Source organism: Sciurus vulgaris (assembly GCF_902686455.1).
Source record: "Sciurus vulgaris genome assembly, chromosome: 1".
In the NCBI taxonomy this organism is placed as follows: domain Eukaryota; kingdom Metazoa; phylum Chordata; class Mammalia; order Rodentia; family Sciuridae; genus Sciurus; species Sciurus vulgaris.
In genome coordinates this window covers 196,393,265-196,406,849 of record NC_136461.1, presented here as the reverse complement: position 1 = coordinate 196,406,849, position 13,585 = coordinate 196,393,265, and the positions used below count along the sequence as shown (strand labels likewise).

Genomic DNA, 13,585 nt, shown 5'->3' with positions numbered 1-13,585 from the left:
TTATTTAAAATGCAAAATCATTCTTAGTTGGGGGGGGCAAATAAAAATAGGAAATAGGCTGCAGGCAGGAGTTTGCAAATCCTTTGATCTAACAGTTTTCTTTCTTGTGGTGTTGAAGGAACTTAGCTGGTTGCCCCACAGAATGTCCCATCTTTTAGATTTGTCTGCTAACTGTAGTATCATTTAACTCGTTCTTTAATTCTCTGCATTTCCTGTAAACTTGAAATTTTATCTATAGGCTAACGAGATCTGAAACAATTTTCAATACCCTATTTGCTGAGTGATTTGACATGATTTACTGAGCCTAAATAGTAGGCTATAGATTGGAGATATGGTTTTCTCTTAATTGCCATCAGGGAAGTTTTCCATTTGGTCTTGTTTTGAAAAATAAAACTCATTAATACTTGAAGTAGTTTTTAGCAAAGCCAGCTATTTCTTAAAAAAGACAAGTGTCTCTTACATAACTGGGGTGGCCTCTCCTGGCTACTCCCTTCCCCTTGCTTCTTTCCACCAGCTGGAAAAGCCTGTAGCTCTCTTAAGTATTGTACAGTTTTACACTCTGAAGGCTTTGCTCTGTCTGTGGTCTCCTCTCTTCTACTAGGTAGAACTCATCCTTTTAGATTCAGTTCAGAAAGCCTCTTCTGAGCAGCCACCAGACTAGGTCGGTTATTCTTTGTGTCCCATAGCACCAGTGTTTACTTCTTTTTGTAATTTTTTGTGGTACTGGCGATTGAATCAAGGGACTCATACAGGCTGGATAAGCACTCTGCCACTGAGCTATATCCCATCCCTTATTATTTTGAGTCAGGATCTCATTAAGTTGTTGAGGCTGGCCTTGAACTTGTAATCCTCTTGCTTTAGTCTCCCAAGTAGCTGGGATTATAGGCATGTGCCACCGTGGAAGACTTCAGTGTTTACTTCCAACATTTCAAAATTGCCTATTACTGAATCTGCTCTGCCAATTCTGCACTGAGTTTGAAAGCAGGAATTACATTTTATTCATCTTTGTCTCCCATGGGTCTAGCATAGTACTAACAAGTGGCTAGCACTTGGATATTGTTTGAATGAATATTTGAATGCAAATTAAGTAACAGGAGTTTTATTTTTATTTTTAAAAGTTTCAAATAAAGAGTCTTATTGATTAATGGATTACCTTTTTTGACTTTCTGCAGATATTGGTATCAACTTGACAGATCCTATGTTCCGTGGAATTTATAGGGGAGTTCAGAAGCATCAAGGTAAAATTTTTAAGATAAATAGTTCTTCTATGAAGACGCATTTTCTTGAAAAGCATAATCCACTCTTAAAATGTTAAAGAGGTCATCGTGATTATATAATCATATCAAAATGGATTCTACTACCATGTATAACTAAAAAGAACCAATAAAAAATAAAGTAATGTAGAATTTGATTAAAAAAAACACTAAGGTCATTATGCATCTTGGGTAAAACTGTAAACAGTGAAACGCACACAAGCTATATTGGTAAAACATGATTCTGAACACTTATAAGGTACCCATTAAAACAGTTTTAATCCAGCCCTTCTTATCTGTAGAGGTTTAGTTTTGAGTATAGTACTTCAAATAATCATATGCACACACAAAAATAATAGTTGGTATTAAATCTTTTTGGGGGAGAGGGAATACTGGTCATTGAGCCCAGAGGCACTTCACCACCTATCCTTTTACCCAGAGGCACTTCACCACCTATCCTTTTTTTCATTCCTAGCTTTTTTTTTTTTTTTTTTTTTTTTTGAGATAGGCCCTCGCTAAGTAGCTGGGGCTAGCCTTGAACTTTCAATCCTCCTGCCTCAGCCTCAGTCTCCTCAGTCTCTGGAATTCCGGGACGCGCCACTGCGTCCAGCTGGTAGTTAGTCTTTAAGCAAATGAACATTAGAACATAGAATCCAAAAATCAGTTACTATAGAACATCAGTGTATCTAGTTTTTCAAAAACATTTTCAGTCAATGACAAGTAGTAGTGTGATTCAGAAGGAGATACAATGCTATATGCTTTCCTGCTTTGCTTTTTCCTTTTCTATCCACATCTCTACTTACAGACCTACTGCATTAGGAGAACAGGTAGTAGTACCTTAAAGACTGAGAGAAGGCATAGCCAAAGCCAAATGGCTTATATTTATTGTTTAAGTTCACTTGTAAGGCCTGTTTTATCAGCTGAGAGGTAACTAGGCAGGGAATGATGGCAGCAACATATTTTTAAAAGCAGAATTTCTGCAATAAACTGGCCTGTGAATATTGCCTTAGAAAATTAACTGTACTTGTTATGTAAATGCAAACAGGAAATATTGGTTTTGTGGTTATAGATGTAGAATTATACTTTTCAGTAAGCCAAGTCAGAAACTAATCTTCCTGTGCCACCAAGTAGTAGTAAGTGTTAGATGTCACTTGAAAGAAGAAAAGTAACTTATCTCTCTTAGCCTTACCTCAAAACTTACCTTTTCTACTTCACTTAGAATTTTGGATGACATCTTTATGTGTTACTTACATAGAACAATTAAACTATTGAATAACATATATTCTGCCTTTCTTGCCTTTGTAGCACTTAATGGATTTCATGCTTTGAGATTATTAATGTATGTATATGTATGGTTATATGTGTGTTTATGAAATAAATTTTTTGTGGTCAACATCAGCATTACTGCAGTTTATAATACCCAACAAAACCAATTGCTGTACTTAGTATAAGCTGCCTAAGTTGGTATTTTTGTCTAAAAGAAATTTTTTTTAAATAATATTTTTAGTTGTAGATGGACACGATGCCTTTATTTTATTTATTTATTTATTTTTATGTGGGGCTGAGAATTGAACCCAGTGCCTCACACATTGCTAAGCCAGTGCTCTACCACTGAGCCACAGCCCCAGCCCCAGAAATTTTGTAGGTACTTTAGAAGTAATAGCAATTGAATTCAAATCACACTTACTCTGATTCTTAAATATGAAATAAAAATGGATTTTATATATGATTATTTTATTTTGCTGTCCATTTATTTCTGGCCTCAGAGGTTAGTTAATATTGATCTCCCCAGAAAAATTTATTGTCATTTAACAATGAACCATAGGAAAAGGCAAAAAACAACTGTCAAGGAAAACAGATTATCCTTCCTTAATGTTAATGGTAATTATAGAAATATAGAGTTAACTGAAATTTATAAAGAAATGTCATATTTTGGGAGGCATTGCAAGTAGGAAAACCCTCGTAAAAATAAACAATCTTAATAATTGTTTACTTTTTTTCATAGTACTGGGCATCAAAATAAGGGACTCACCCATGCTAGGGAGGCAAGTGCTCTACCACTGAGCCACAGCCACAGCCCCAGCCCAGATAAATTACTTTTTAAAAAATGCATTGCCAAGTTTCAAATTCAAGGCAAGTGACTTAAGTTGTAGTTAGCAAATTCATCTTTTGTTTGAATCTCCTAATTTTAGTCTCTCTCTGGTCAACAGAATAAAAATGCAATTTAATTAATAGTTTATTATTTATCTAGTTTGCCTTATTGGTTTCTTTTTTTTTTTTAATTAAGGTTTTTGCTATCTCTAGTCCTATTGTGTGACAAGTTTTCTTCCAATAGTATTGATTTGACTTTGATTTAGTACATTTGATTACTTCTATATATTTTATTTCAAGAAGAGATGACTAAATTATGGATAAGTGATTTTTTATTTCCCAGGTTTTCTTAATGAATGGTTTGTCTTATACAGATGACTTACAGGATGTAATAGAGAGAGCTATTCAAACTGGTGTTAAAAAGGTACATCTGTTTTTTGTTATTCTTTGGTTTTTTTTTTATATTTAAAATAAATTTTAGTTAAAATTAAATTTAAGTTAAAATTCTGCAGAGTAAAGGGAAGATGCCAATACCACACGCTTAGAGTATATATTGTCTACATGCAATATTCTCAAGTTAGTAGAAATTGAATATCATAATATTCTGTCACAGCATTTTAAGTTACATAAACCTCATGTATAGTTCTTTCATGTGATCAGAAATGCAATAAGTGGTAAAATCTCTTTGAAAAGAATTTTTTAAAACTTATATGAAGTACTATGCTTCTTAAAAGGCAACTTTTAGTAAATTTTTGAATATACTAGTATTTGTTAGAATTAAGTGATCATCCAAAAGACATGGATCCAGCTGGTTATGGTGGCACATGCCCTGAAGTCCAGTGACTGGGGAGACTGAGGCAGGAGGATCGCGGGTTCAAGGCCTTAGCAATTTCACAAGACTTTGTCTCAAAAAGAAGAGGACTGGGGATATAACTCAGTGATAAAGCACCCCTGGGTTCAATCCCCAGTATTGCTGAATGAATGAATAAAAAATTTTAAGGTGGATGAGAGTGTGGCTCAGTAGTAGAGCTTTGCCTAGCACATGTGAGGCTCTGGGTTCAAATTAGTTTTTAAAATAGCAAGCCAGGCCACACACGCACACAGTGTGGTATCAGGACACTTGGTAGCTGTTGCTTCTAAGTTGAATACCATCAATGCTAAAAGGTGACACTACTGACTAAATGAGTTCTGCAGTCTTCAGCTCTAAAATTGTATTAGCAATTATTTACAAGTAATTAGGAAAAGCAAGTGTTACTTGAATTTCTCATTATGTGTTCATGCCCTGCTTGGTAAATCACTTTATATGATGCTTTTCTGCAAACTGAAGTACCAAGTACCTAAACTTTCATGTGTAAGCCAGGAATAATTTATTCTTCACACTTTTGTGTGTGTTTGTGTGTGTGTATGTGGCAGTACTGGGGATTTAACACAGGGGTGCTGTGTAACTAAGCTACAACTCCAGCCCTTTTGTAATTTATTTCGAGAGAGGGCCTCACTGATTGCCAAGGCTGGCCTCCAACTTATGATCCTTCTGCCTCACCTTTCTGAGTTGCTGGGATTATAGGTATGCACCACTGCACCCAGCTTATTCTTCTCACATCTGATCACGCACACAAATATATATGAACTACTGACACAATAATAGACTGAAGTGAATTTTCTGTGGGCATGGTTCCAAGTTGGAATTTCATCAGTATCTTTGCAGTACTAGTGTAGTGGCTAAAACGCAGTTACAACATCACAAACCTGGGTTCCAGCCCCAGCTTCATTCTTCATATCTTTAAAACTTGGAATATTTTCTCTCTAGATTTCAGTTTTCTCATCTGTAAAGGGGGGATGATAAGAGGACTTAATTAATAGAGTTATGAAGGTTAAATAAAATATTGAATGCAGAATGCTTGGTGTTATACTTGACATAAAGTAAACAAACTTTGTTACCCATGTGGTGTCAGATCAGCATTGTCATAGTACAGTGCGAGAGGGAGTTATGCCTTCTAGCCCTTGATTTTTTTCCCACTATGTGAAAAAGGTACAGGTGAAGTAAAAAGTAGACTGATTAAAAACTTCTACATAATGAAAATACTACATGGCGGCAATTGGTCTAGTTTCAAAGAATTAGGTAATGTTAGTAAACAAAGTTTCCCTAATATTTCTAAAAGTACTTATATCTTATGTTCTGCAGGCAGTTGGGGGTTTTATTGTGACTATACATTCCTGAATAGATATTCAATGTCTAATCATAATAGAGGTTTGAGTAGCTATATGAAAATATTTTTTTATTATTTACCACTCTGTTTTGTATGTATTTAGGTGTGTAACTAGAATGAATTCTGCATTTTATTTATTTTTTTTCTAATTTTTGATACTGGAGATTGAACCAAGGGGTGCTACATTCCCAGTTTTTAAAAATTTTTTGGCTGGAGGCAGGGTCTTACTGAGTTACTGCAGGTCTTGGCTGGCCTGGCCACAGTTACTATGGCTGGCTTCAAACTTGCAATCCTCCTGTCCCAGCCTCCCAAGTCTCTGGGATTACAGTCATGTGCCACCATAACCAGCTTGAACTTTGCATTTTAGCTTAGTTATACTCTTGAAGCATGCTTTAAAAAAATACCCAGGAATGAGATCCAGTCTCTCCTTTAGAAAAGCGTGCACCTTAAATGACACTGCTCAGTAGTCATGAACACATGACTCTTTAGTAACATTTTCATTTTAACAGATTAGCAAAGGTGGCATTTTAACCATGAGGTGAATTCTGAGAGCTGTCTTTCTGGAAATAAGTTCAGCTTCCAAGAGCCATAAATTCCTTACAGAGATTTTGTCATGGTACATTACATTAACTCAGCAATTCTCAAACTTCTTGATCTCAGAACCATGTCACATTCTTAAATATTACTAAGGTCCCCCCCCAAGAGCTTTTGTTTATGTGGGTTGTTTACATTCTTTCAAATCTCTACAGATTGGGTTAACAGAAGATTACTGAATTATCACATCTGTTTATGTAGTCTGTTGTGATATCACACATCATGCAGCTTCTGGAAGACCTCACTGTATGCTTGTGACAGAATGAGAGTGAAAAAGACAAATAGTTATTTTAGTATTATTTTGAAAATAGTTTTGACCTTATTCACCTCCTAAGAGAACAGTTTTGAACTGTTTTGAATCAGTGTTACTGATATAGATGATCACTGATTCTAGTTAACAGGATTCTCAATTCACAGGTCTTGAGTTATTCAGTCTTTCATAATGTATGATCTGTGCCCTTAAGGAACCTGGGATCTAACAGAGACTGATATCTAAGGAGATATTTCAGAAGAGTGACAGATTTTACTGTGGGCTGTGTGTGTAGAGTCATCAGATATCATTCTACACAGGGATGATCTTCCCAGCTGAATTTTAAAGGAAGGTGGGAAAGAAAAAGCATTCTGCATCAAAGAAGTGGCAGGAAGGAGTGTTTGGGAAAACTGCTGATGCCCTTGTAAAGTCAGCTTATTTCCTGTCTTTCTGTTTCAGTTTATGATTACGGGTGGAGATCTGCAAGACAGTAAAGATGCACTGAAACTGGCACAAACAAATGGTATTCTAATGTTCTTTTATCAACAAAAATATACAAATTAAGTAATTTTGAAGAAGTCTGAGAACTTCTGAGAAGTTCTTCAGGAATAGCACACTGAATCATGACCATAGAAATAGCAGGAAAGGGGTTGATTTCAATGGGACATGATTAACATGACAAAATTCAGAGCATTCATTGATATATCAAATGTTTGATAAACCCTCTCATAATAGTTTATAAAGATCATTTTAATATTTAAGATTTAAGTTGCTTTTTTTAAAAAAAAATCTGGATCTCTGAAGGATTTGTTTAATAAATATTTGTTTTGTGAGCCAGATCACTGTAAGGCCCCAGGAGTGTAAATAATAATAATATAATATATAATCCCTCATATGCTCACTTTATGTTAATACACTTTACATTTATTTAAAATCTTAAAAGTTTTGAAATTAATTTTTAAGGGACTCCTAGTTACATAAAACTACCTCATTTATTTGGGGTTCATCTATTTCTCAAAAATACCGAGAAATTAGATATTCTACATAATTTTTCAAAATACAGGTGTGTTTCTTTTTTGCATGAAATGTTATTAAAAGCTTTGGTTAAAAAAAAAAAATCTTCCTAAAACTAGATTTTTTCAGGATACACTGACATTTAGTGATTAAGGATATTAAAAAAATCATCTTCCCAGGAGTTTGGGGGGTACATAAGAATATTTTCTTCCATTCTTTTGTTCTCAAATAGCTATGCTTTCAGAAGTTTTCCCCCTTTCCTACTCTTAGCCCCTTCCAGTCCTCTTCACGTGCTTTGTGTCCTCACACATTTGAAAGGCTGCTACTTCCTTTTATCTGTAGATATCTGCAGGCGAGCCTGAAGGAGGCTTCACCCTCTCTGCAGATTCAGATGAGGTACCTGTTAAAGCCCTCAAAACCACCTTTGACTTCTCATTTGTGTTCCATACGATTAAAGCTGTCAAAGTCTGGCCTCCCAATAAGTGAGTTTTTTTTTTAATCTTTTATTTTTGGTGTCAGGGATTGGATACAGAGGCACTTAACCACTAAGACACATCCCCAGCCCTTTTTTGTGTTTCCTTTTTTTTAAATATTTTTTTTAGTTGTCAATGGATTTTAATTTTATTTATTTATATGTGGTGCTGAGTATGGAACCCATGGCCTCACACATGCCAGGCAAGTGCTCTACCACTGAGCCACAACTTCAGCCCTCTTTTTGTGTTTTATTTTGAGACAGGCTCTTGCTAAGTTGCTTAGGGTCTCACTAAATTGCTGAGGCTGGCCTTGAACTTGCTATCTTCCTTCCCTTAATTTCCCCAGTTGCTGGGATTACAGGCATACACCACCATATCTAGCTCTTTTTTATTAGAATAATGAATCTTCCTTTTCACATTTTTGAGTCACCTCTGCAATTAGCCTTTTCAGGAGAAATATTTTAATTGTTATATTAAATAAATGAATTCAGCTAGTAATATAAACACGGAATATAAAAGAGAAAATTAGATGATAGCATTTCTTTTTTGTTTGTTTTCAATTATAACATTTCAAAAAATTGTTTCCATTCTGTAAGGCTCAATAAATACCAAGCTTTGGAAAGAGTTGAATTAATTATTTTATTAACAGAGAAAGGCAGTTTTCATATTCCACTTTGAAAGTAGAATATTTGAAAGTAGATTAATTATTTTATTAACAGAGAAAGGCAGTTTTCATATTCTACTTTTATATTCTACATTTCATTTCATGTCCTACTTTGTTAAGGTTTTCCACAAATTCTTCTGTGATTAACATAATGCAGTTCTGGTAGTCGAAATAGTGTATGACTATTGCTAAAAAAAAGTTGAAATTTTTTGTTCTCTCATTTGTATGTTAAATATAAATGTGAAAAGACTTTGAAAATAATCCTAAGATATTGCTGTATGTTAAGATATGTTTTTCAGCACAGTTGGATGTCATCCTACAAGATGTGGAGAATTTGAAAAGAATAACCCTGACATTTACTTAATGGAGTTGCTAAATCTTGCTGAAAACAATAAGGGGAAGGTTGTAGCAGTAGGGGAATGTGGACTTGGTAAGTATAAGTCAGCCACTTAGATGACTTTGAAAATAGGCTTGTTCTGTACAAGTCCTAAGAAATAATTCTTTTTTATCTTTTAAAGACTTTGACCGACTACAATTTTGTCCCAGAGATACCCAGCTCAAGTAAGGAAATTTAATGATGTTATAAATAATTGTAAAATCCTAGGAGTGATGTTTTTAAAATAACTTACGAGTTGAGCACATTGTTGGATTATGGATCAGGATGTTTTTGTTTTTTCCTGTGTATATAAAAAGTTAAATGAAACAAATCCATGCATACATGCATATAATTCATAAGGGACAGAAGCATGTAGTTCTAAGCAATTAACCAATTTGATTTGTTAGAAATAAGGGAAGAATTTTACAAGATAGAGACTTTTGTTGTTATTTTTCATTTGTGTATCAAATGCATCATACATTAACCATTCCAATGGAGAGAATTAAATTCAGTTGTGGGGACATGATTTTAAGGGCATAGGAAATTAAAAAGGATTATAGGATCAATCACCAAAGCAAGAAAAGCATATTTTACTCTTGCTGGGCTTTGGATATTGTTAGCTGGGAACAGTGAGAACCCTTTCATAGGAGCCAGTTAAGAACTGTAGCTCCTAACAAAACTCCACAGCTCACAAGCCTCAAGGACTTCCTATACTGTGCAACATGCAGCTTTTAGTTGCAGCTCCTATCATTATACTGTTGGGTCAGTTATGTAGGTTGAAAATAAGAATTAGGTCAAGTCTTAATTTAAAACATTAGCATTTTGTTGAACTTCAAAAACATCCTAATTATCAAGATACTAAAACATTTGAATAAACTTCTAAAGGAGGCTAATTTAATTATTCATTCATATAACAAATATTTATGAAGTACTACTTGCCAGCAACTGCTGGGAACTCAGAGAATACAAAAATATGAATAAAGAATACTAGCTGTTACTAACAACCTTTGAGAATAAAAACAACCATCTGTCCACCTTAATTTCTTTTTTTTTTTTTTTTTTCTTTTTGCAGTGCTGGGGAATCAAACTCAAGGCCTCACGCATGCTAGGCAAGTGCTCTACCACTGAGCTATGTCCCCAGTTCCTTACCTTAGTTTCTGATATTTAAAGGAGAAAAGGAGAATTTGACTCAGATTCTTTAAGTTAATATCCAGGGCTTTTTTGTTTTGTTTTGTCTTTTGTTGTTGTTTTTCTTTTTTTGTACCCGGGATTAAACCCAGGGGCATTTAACCACTGAGCCACATCCCCATCCTTTTTATTTATTTATTCTTATAAATAAATAAGTTGCTGGGGGTCCTGCCAAGTTGCTGAGGCTGATTTTAAACTTGGAATCCTCCTGCCTATCATAATATTTAATAATGAATAATTTTTGTCATGTGATTTTAATTAAGCCAATGACTTGATGGCCTGAATTAATTTTTCATTTTATACATGCCAAAAATGTATTATCCTGCCCCCTGCCCATTGCTTGGCATTAAAGTGGAACCCTGACCTGTCCACTGTACTTGAAAACCACTGTAGTGAGGAGCAGGTTTACTAGTGAAGTCAGTCATAATTTAAGTCTTGGATCTCCGGAATTTTTGAAGTTCGACATCTATAGCCAAGTAGAGTAGGCTGGGTTGGAGTAATGTCCTATGGCCACGTGCTTCTTTCAGGCCTCTTATTTACATAATCCTTTCAGAGTTGTATAGTTTCCAGTGTGCCATTTGCTGTGTTTCCAGAAACACTCACATGGCTACCAGCAGTGTTACTAGAGTTCTGAGCCTCTTCTGAATATCATGAGGTCAACTCACATCACCTTAAAATTTCACAGATTCACCCTGAGTTAGAAACCAGTTGTCTTTGATAATTTCTTACCTTATTCCTCCACTTTAGTGTCTGGTTTTGGCCAGGTTGAGACTTAAGGAGCACAGACTGTAACACAACTAGCAAGGGCATTTGCATAGTCCCCTCCAAGATTTCTTGCTGGTATATATTTTACTTACAGAATGAGTTAACGCTGTTTCTAAAATGCAACTTAAATACTTGAAACTCAATTTTGGGGTTAAATGAAAGCATTAATAGTATCAGTTCTGTTTTAGTGTTCTGAAGAGACTTCCATTATTAGAGCAAGATCAGAACTTAAAATTATGTATAGCAGGATATAGTTTAGGCTTTAAGTCCTGTGCCAGTTGTTTGGGTGTTAATCTGTAATAGAGAGTTGGACCTCACTAATTCAGTAAATGATTACTGAGAGCCTCCCCTGTATGCCAGAAATAAGACTTGGTCCTCATTCTTTCATAGCCAAGAGAGAACATAAATGATTATAAAAGATTGGCTAGGGCTATCAGAAAGATATGTGGCCAGCAGAGAGGACTAACTTTTCTAGGAGAGTCAGGCAAGTCTTCAGTAAGGTAGATAGCATGTGGGCTGGGTGTTTTTTGGAGAGGATAAATTAAGGACAAACTAAAATAGGTAGAAAGTTTGATGAGATTGGCAGTTTGACTTGAGATTTTGAAAAAAAAAAACTTTAATTATAAAACACTGAATGACTTAGTTGGTGAAAGACACAGCAGTAATAGTCACGTTAGGATTGTTGTTAAGGAAACAACCCTTGCCCAGCCCTTTCTGCAGAGGTGCTAAGGGCGTTCAGCCCCTGTTCCATGTTGTCACAGCACTGCTTATTCTAGCACCTATCACAGAGCATTGCTGATGTTTCTGCGCTAGACAGACTTCAGTGGCACTTTAAATCTCACTCCTGTTATGTTCCCTTGCACTTAGCACAGCACTCTTGGCATAGCAGGTACTTGGTAACTGGTAGGTGAAGGTCTCATGAGGAGGGAGGCTCTTTCTGATTCCTGTAGGGAAGCATGGGAAAAAGTCTTGTAATTCAGCTGTTGCTATTGAGTTTATTCTTAGAAGAATTTAGGTTTTGCTTTGTTCCTTTATACTGTCTGAAACAACTAGTATATGATTTTATTTTGTTTTCTTTTTGTTTTATTTTTAAATAAAAATTTCAGGAAAAAAAAGAAAAATAGAAAGTAAATTGGTGTATTGAAGGCAAGACAAATTAAGGTACAATATAGCATCTGAAAAATAACAATATCAATAACGTAGTACTAAAAGTATGATCACTGAAATCAGCAAGTCTTGGGTATGTTTTATAATTGCTGTTGGTGATTATGTATCCCTTTGCACACCTCAATTTTCCTCATCCTCAATATGAGAATAATGCTGCATATGGTTAACATGACATGTAAAAGCTATAGTGTTTTTATAAATTGTGGCTATTATATTATTAGAAATATTGCCATTCTGAATGAAAACATTATAGTTTTTGCTTAGGGTATCTTTGGGCATACCCTGTACTTACCATTTCTCTACCTTGTGCTACACTTTACTTGTTGCTTGTTAGAGCTCTGTTCCCTTGAGTAGGAGCAATTTTCTCTGGACCATTTTCTTGAGGCTTTAAAATGTTAATACTATGTAAGTCTTAAAAAAAAAAAAAAAAAAGTGAGGTGGTGTGGCCTTGTCTATAACCCCAGCAACTCCAGAGGCAAGAGACAGGCTGATGGCAAGTTAAAGGCCAGCCTCAACAATTCACTGAGACCCTGGCAGGGAATATAACTCAGTGGTAGTGAGCACCTGGGCCCAATCCCTAGTACCCACCTCCCAAAATCAGACAACAGACAAGATTTCAAAATGATCATTTAGGTACTTGCGGGACCCTAGAGATGAGAGATTGAGGCCATGGGCCAGCTTAGCGAGGGATTTCTATCCTGTGTTAAGGTGTACCCGTGTCACTCACTGGGCTTTTGGATCCCTTCAGTTCTGGTAAATAACAGCTGCCACTGCAAAGCTGACTTTGCAAACCCTTGCCTTTAGATGGTATTGACCCTGAACTGTATGAAGCACTGATCCAATCTGAAATAAATCACAGCTTCACTAAAAGGAGCAAACTTAAATAAAATAAAATATCATAAGTAAAACAGGCAGAGAAGTCTCTTTAGAGATACCAGTTCTTGCCCCATAATTTATGTCATTATTCCTATTTACCATGGTAGTTTTTTTCCTTTAAAGGCAATTGCCATTTTATTTATTTTTTTTTATTTTTTTATTTTTTGCAGTGCTGGGGATTGAATCCAGGGCCTTGTGCTTGCCAGGCAAGCACTCTACCAACTGAACTATATCCCCAGCCCCAACAATTGCCATTCGATATTGTTACAAATTATACTTGATTATATCATTAGGAGCTACTTTTTTACTATGCACCTTCCTAATGATCCCTCGATGACTTGAACTCAGGGACCTTTCTTTTCTTTGACTGTGTGAAATCCTGTACGCACATTGCTTGGGCTTCTTTTTCTTCATAAATTATCTTCTGCCTTCCTCATGGTAGAAAGCCAGTTTCTAAACTGACAATTAGATTCTATAAATTTGTGCCTTGGTCATGTGACTTAGTTCATGAATCTTTGGGGAAAAAATAGCCTAGAGTGGTCAGCACAAAGTGGACTGGTGCTCAGCCAGCCCCACTGGTAAGGGGCCTACAGCCTCTTGTTTGCTGCCACTAATGCTGGCTCTGGATTTGGATCTCATGGATTATGGGATGGGATGTCCAATTCAT

General features: G+C 35.6%; 1 protein-coding gene across 5 annotated transcripts in view; it reads left to right on the top strand.

Annotated features, from left to right (window-relative positions):
• TATDN1 (TatD DNase domain containing 1) overlaps nt 1–13,585 on the top strand; it is a 32,995-nt gene that overhangs the window by 9,431 nt on the left and 9,979 nt on the right. The window contains exons 2-6 of one of the 5 annotated variants that reach the window (XM_079137700.1): nt 1,173–1,238; nt 3,719–3,768; nt 6,855–6,918; nt 8,833–8,976; nt 9,065–9,107. In XM_079137700.1, coding sequence (XP_078993826.1) covers nt 1,173–1,238; nt 3,719–3,768; nt 6,855–6,918; nt 8,833–8,976; nt 9,065–9,107 — 367 coding nt within the window. Of the gene's footprint in view, nt 1–1,172; nt 1,239–3,712; nt 3,769–6,854; nt 6,919–8,832; nt 8,977–9,064; nt 9,108–10,087; nt 12,037–13,585 lie in introns of those variants that run through there. The other 4 variants (XM_079137699.1, XM_079137702.1, XM_079137701.1 and 1 more) reach the window with 4 other exon arrangements.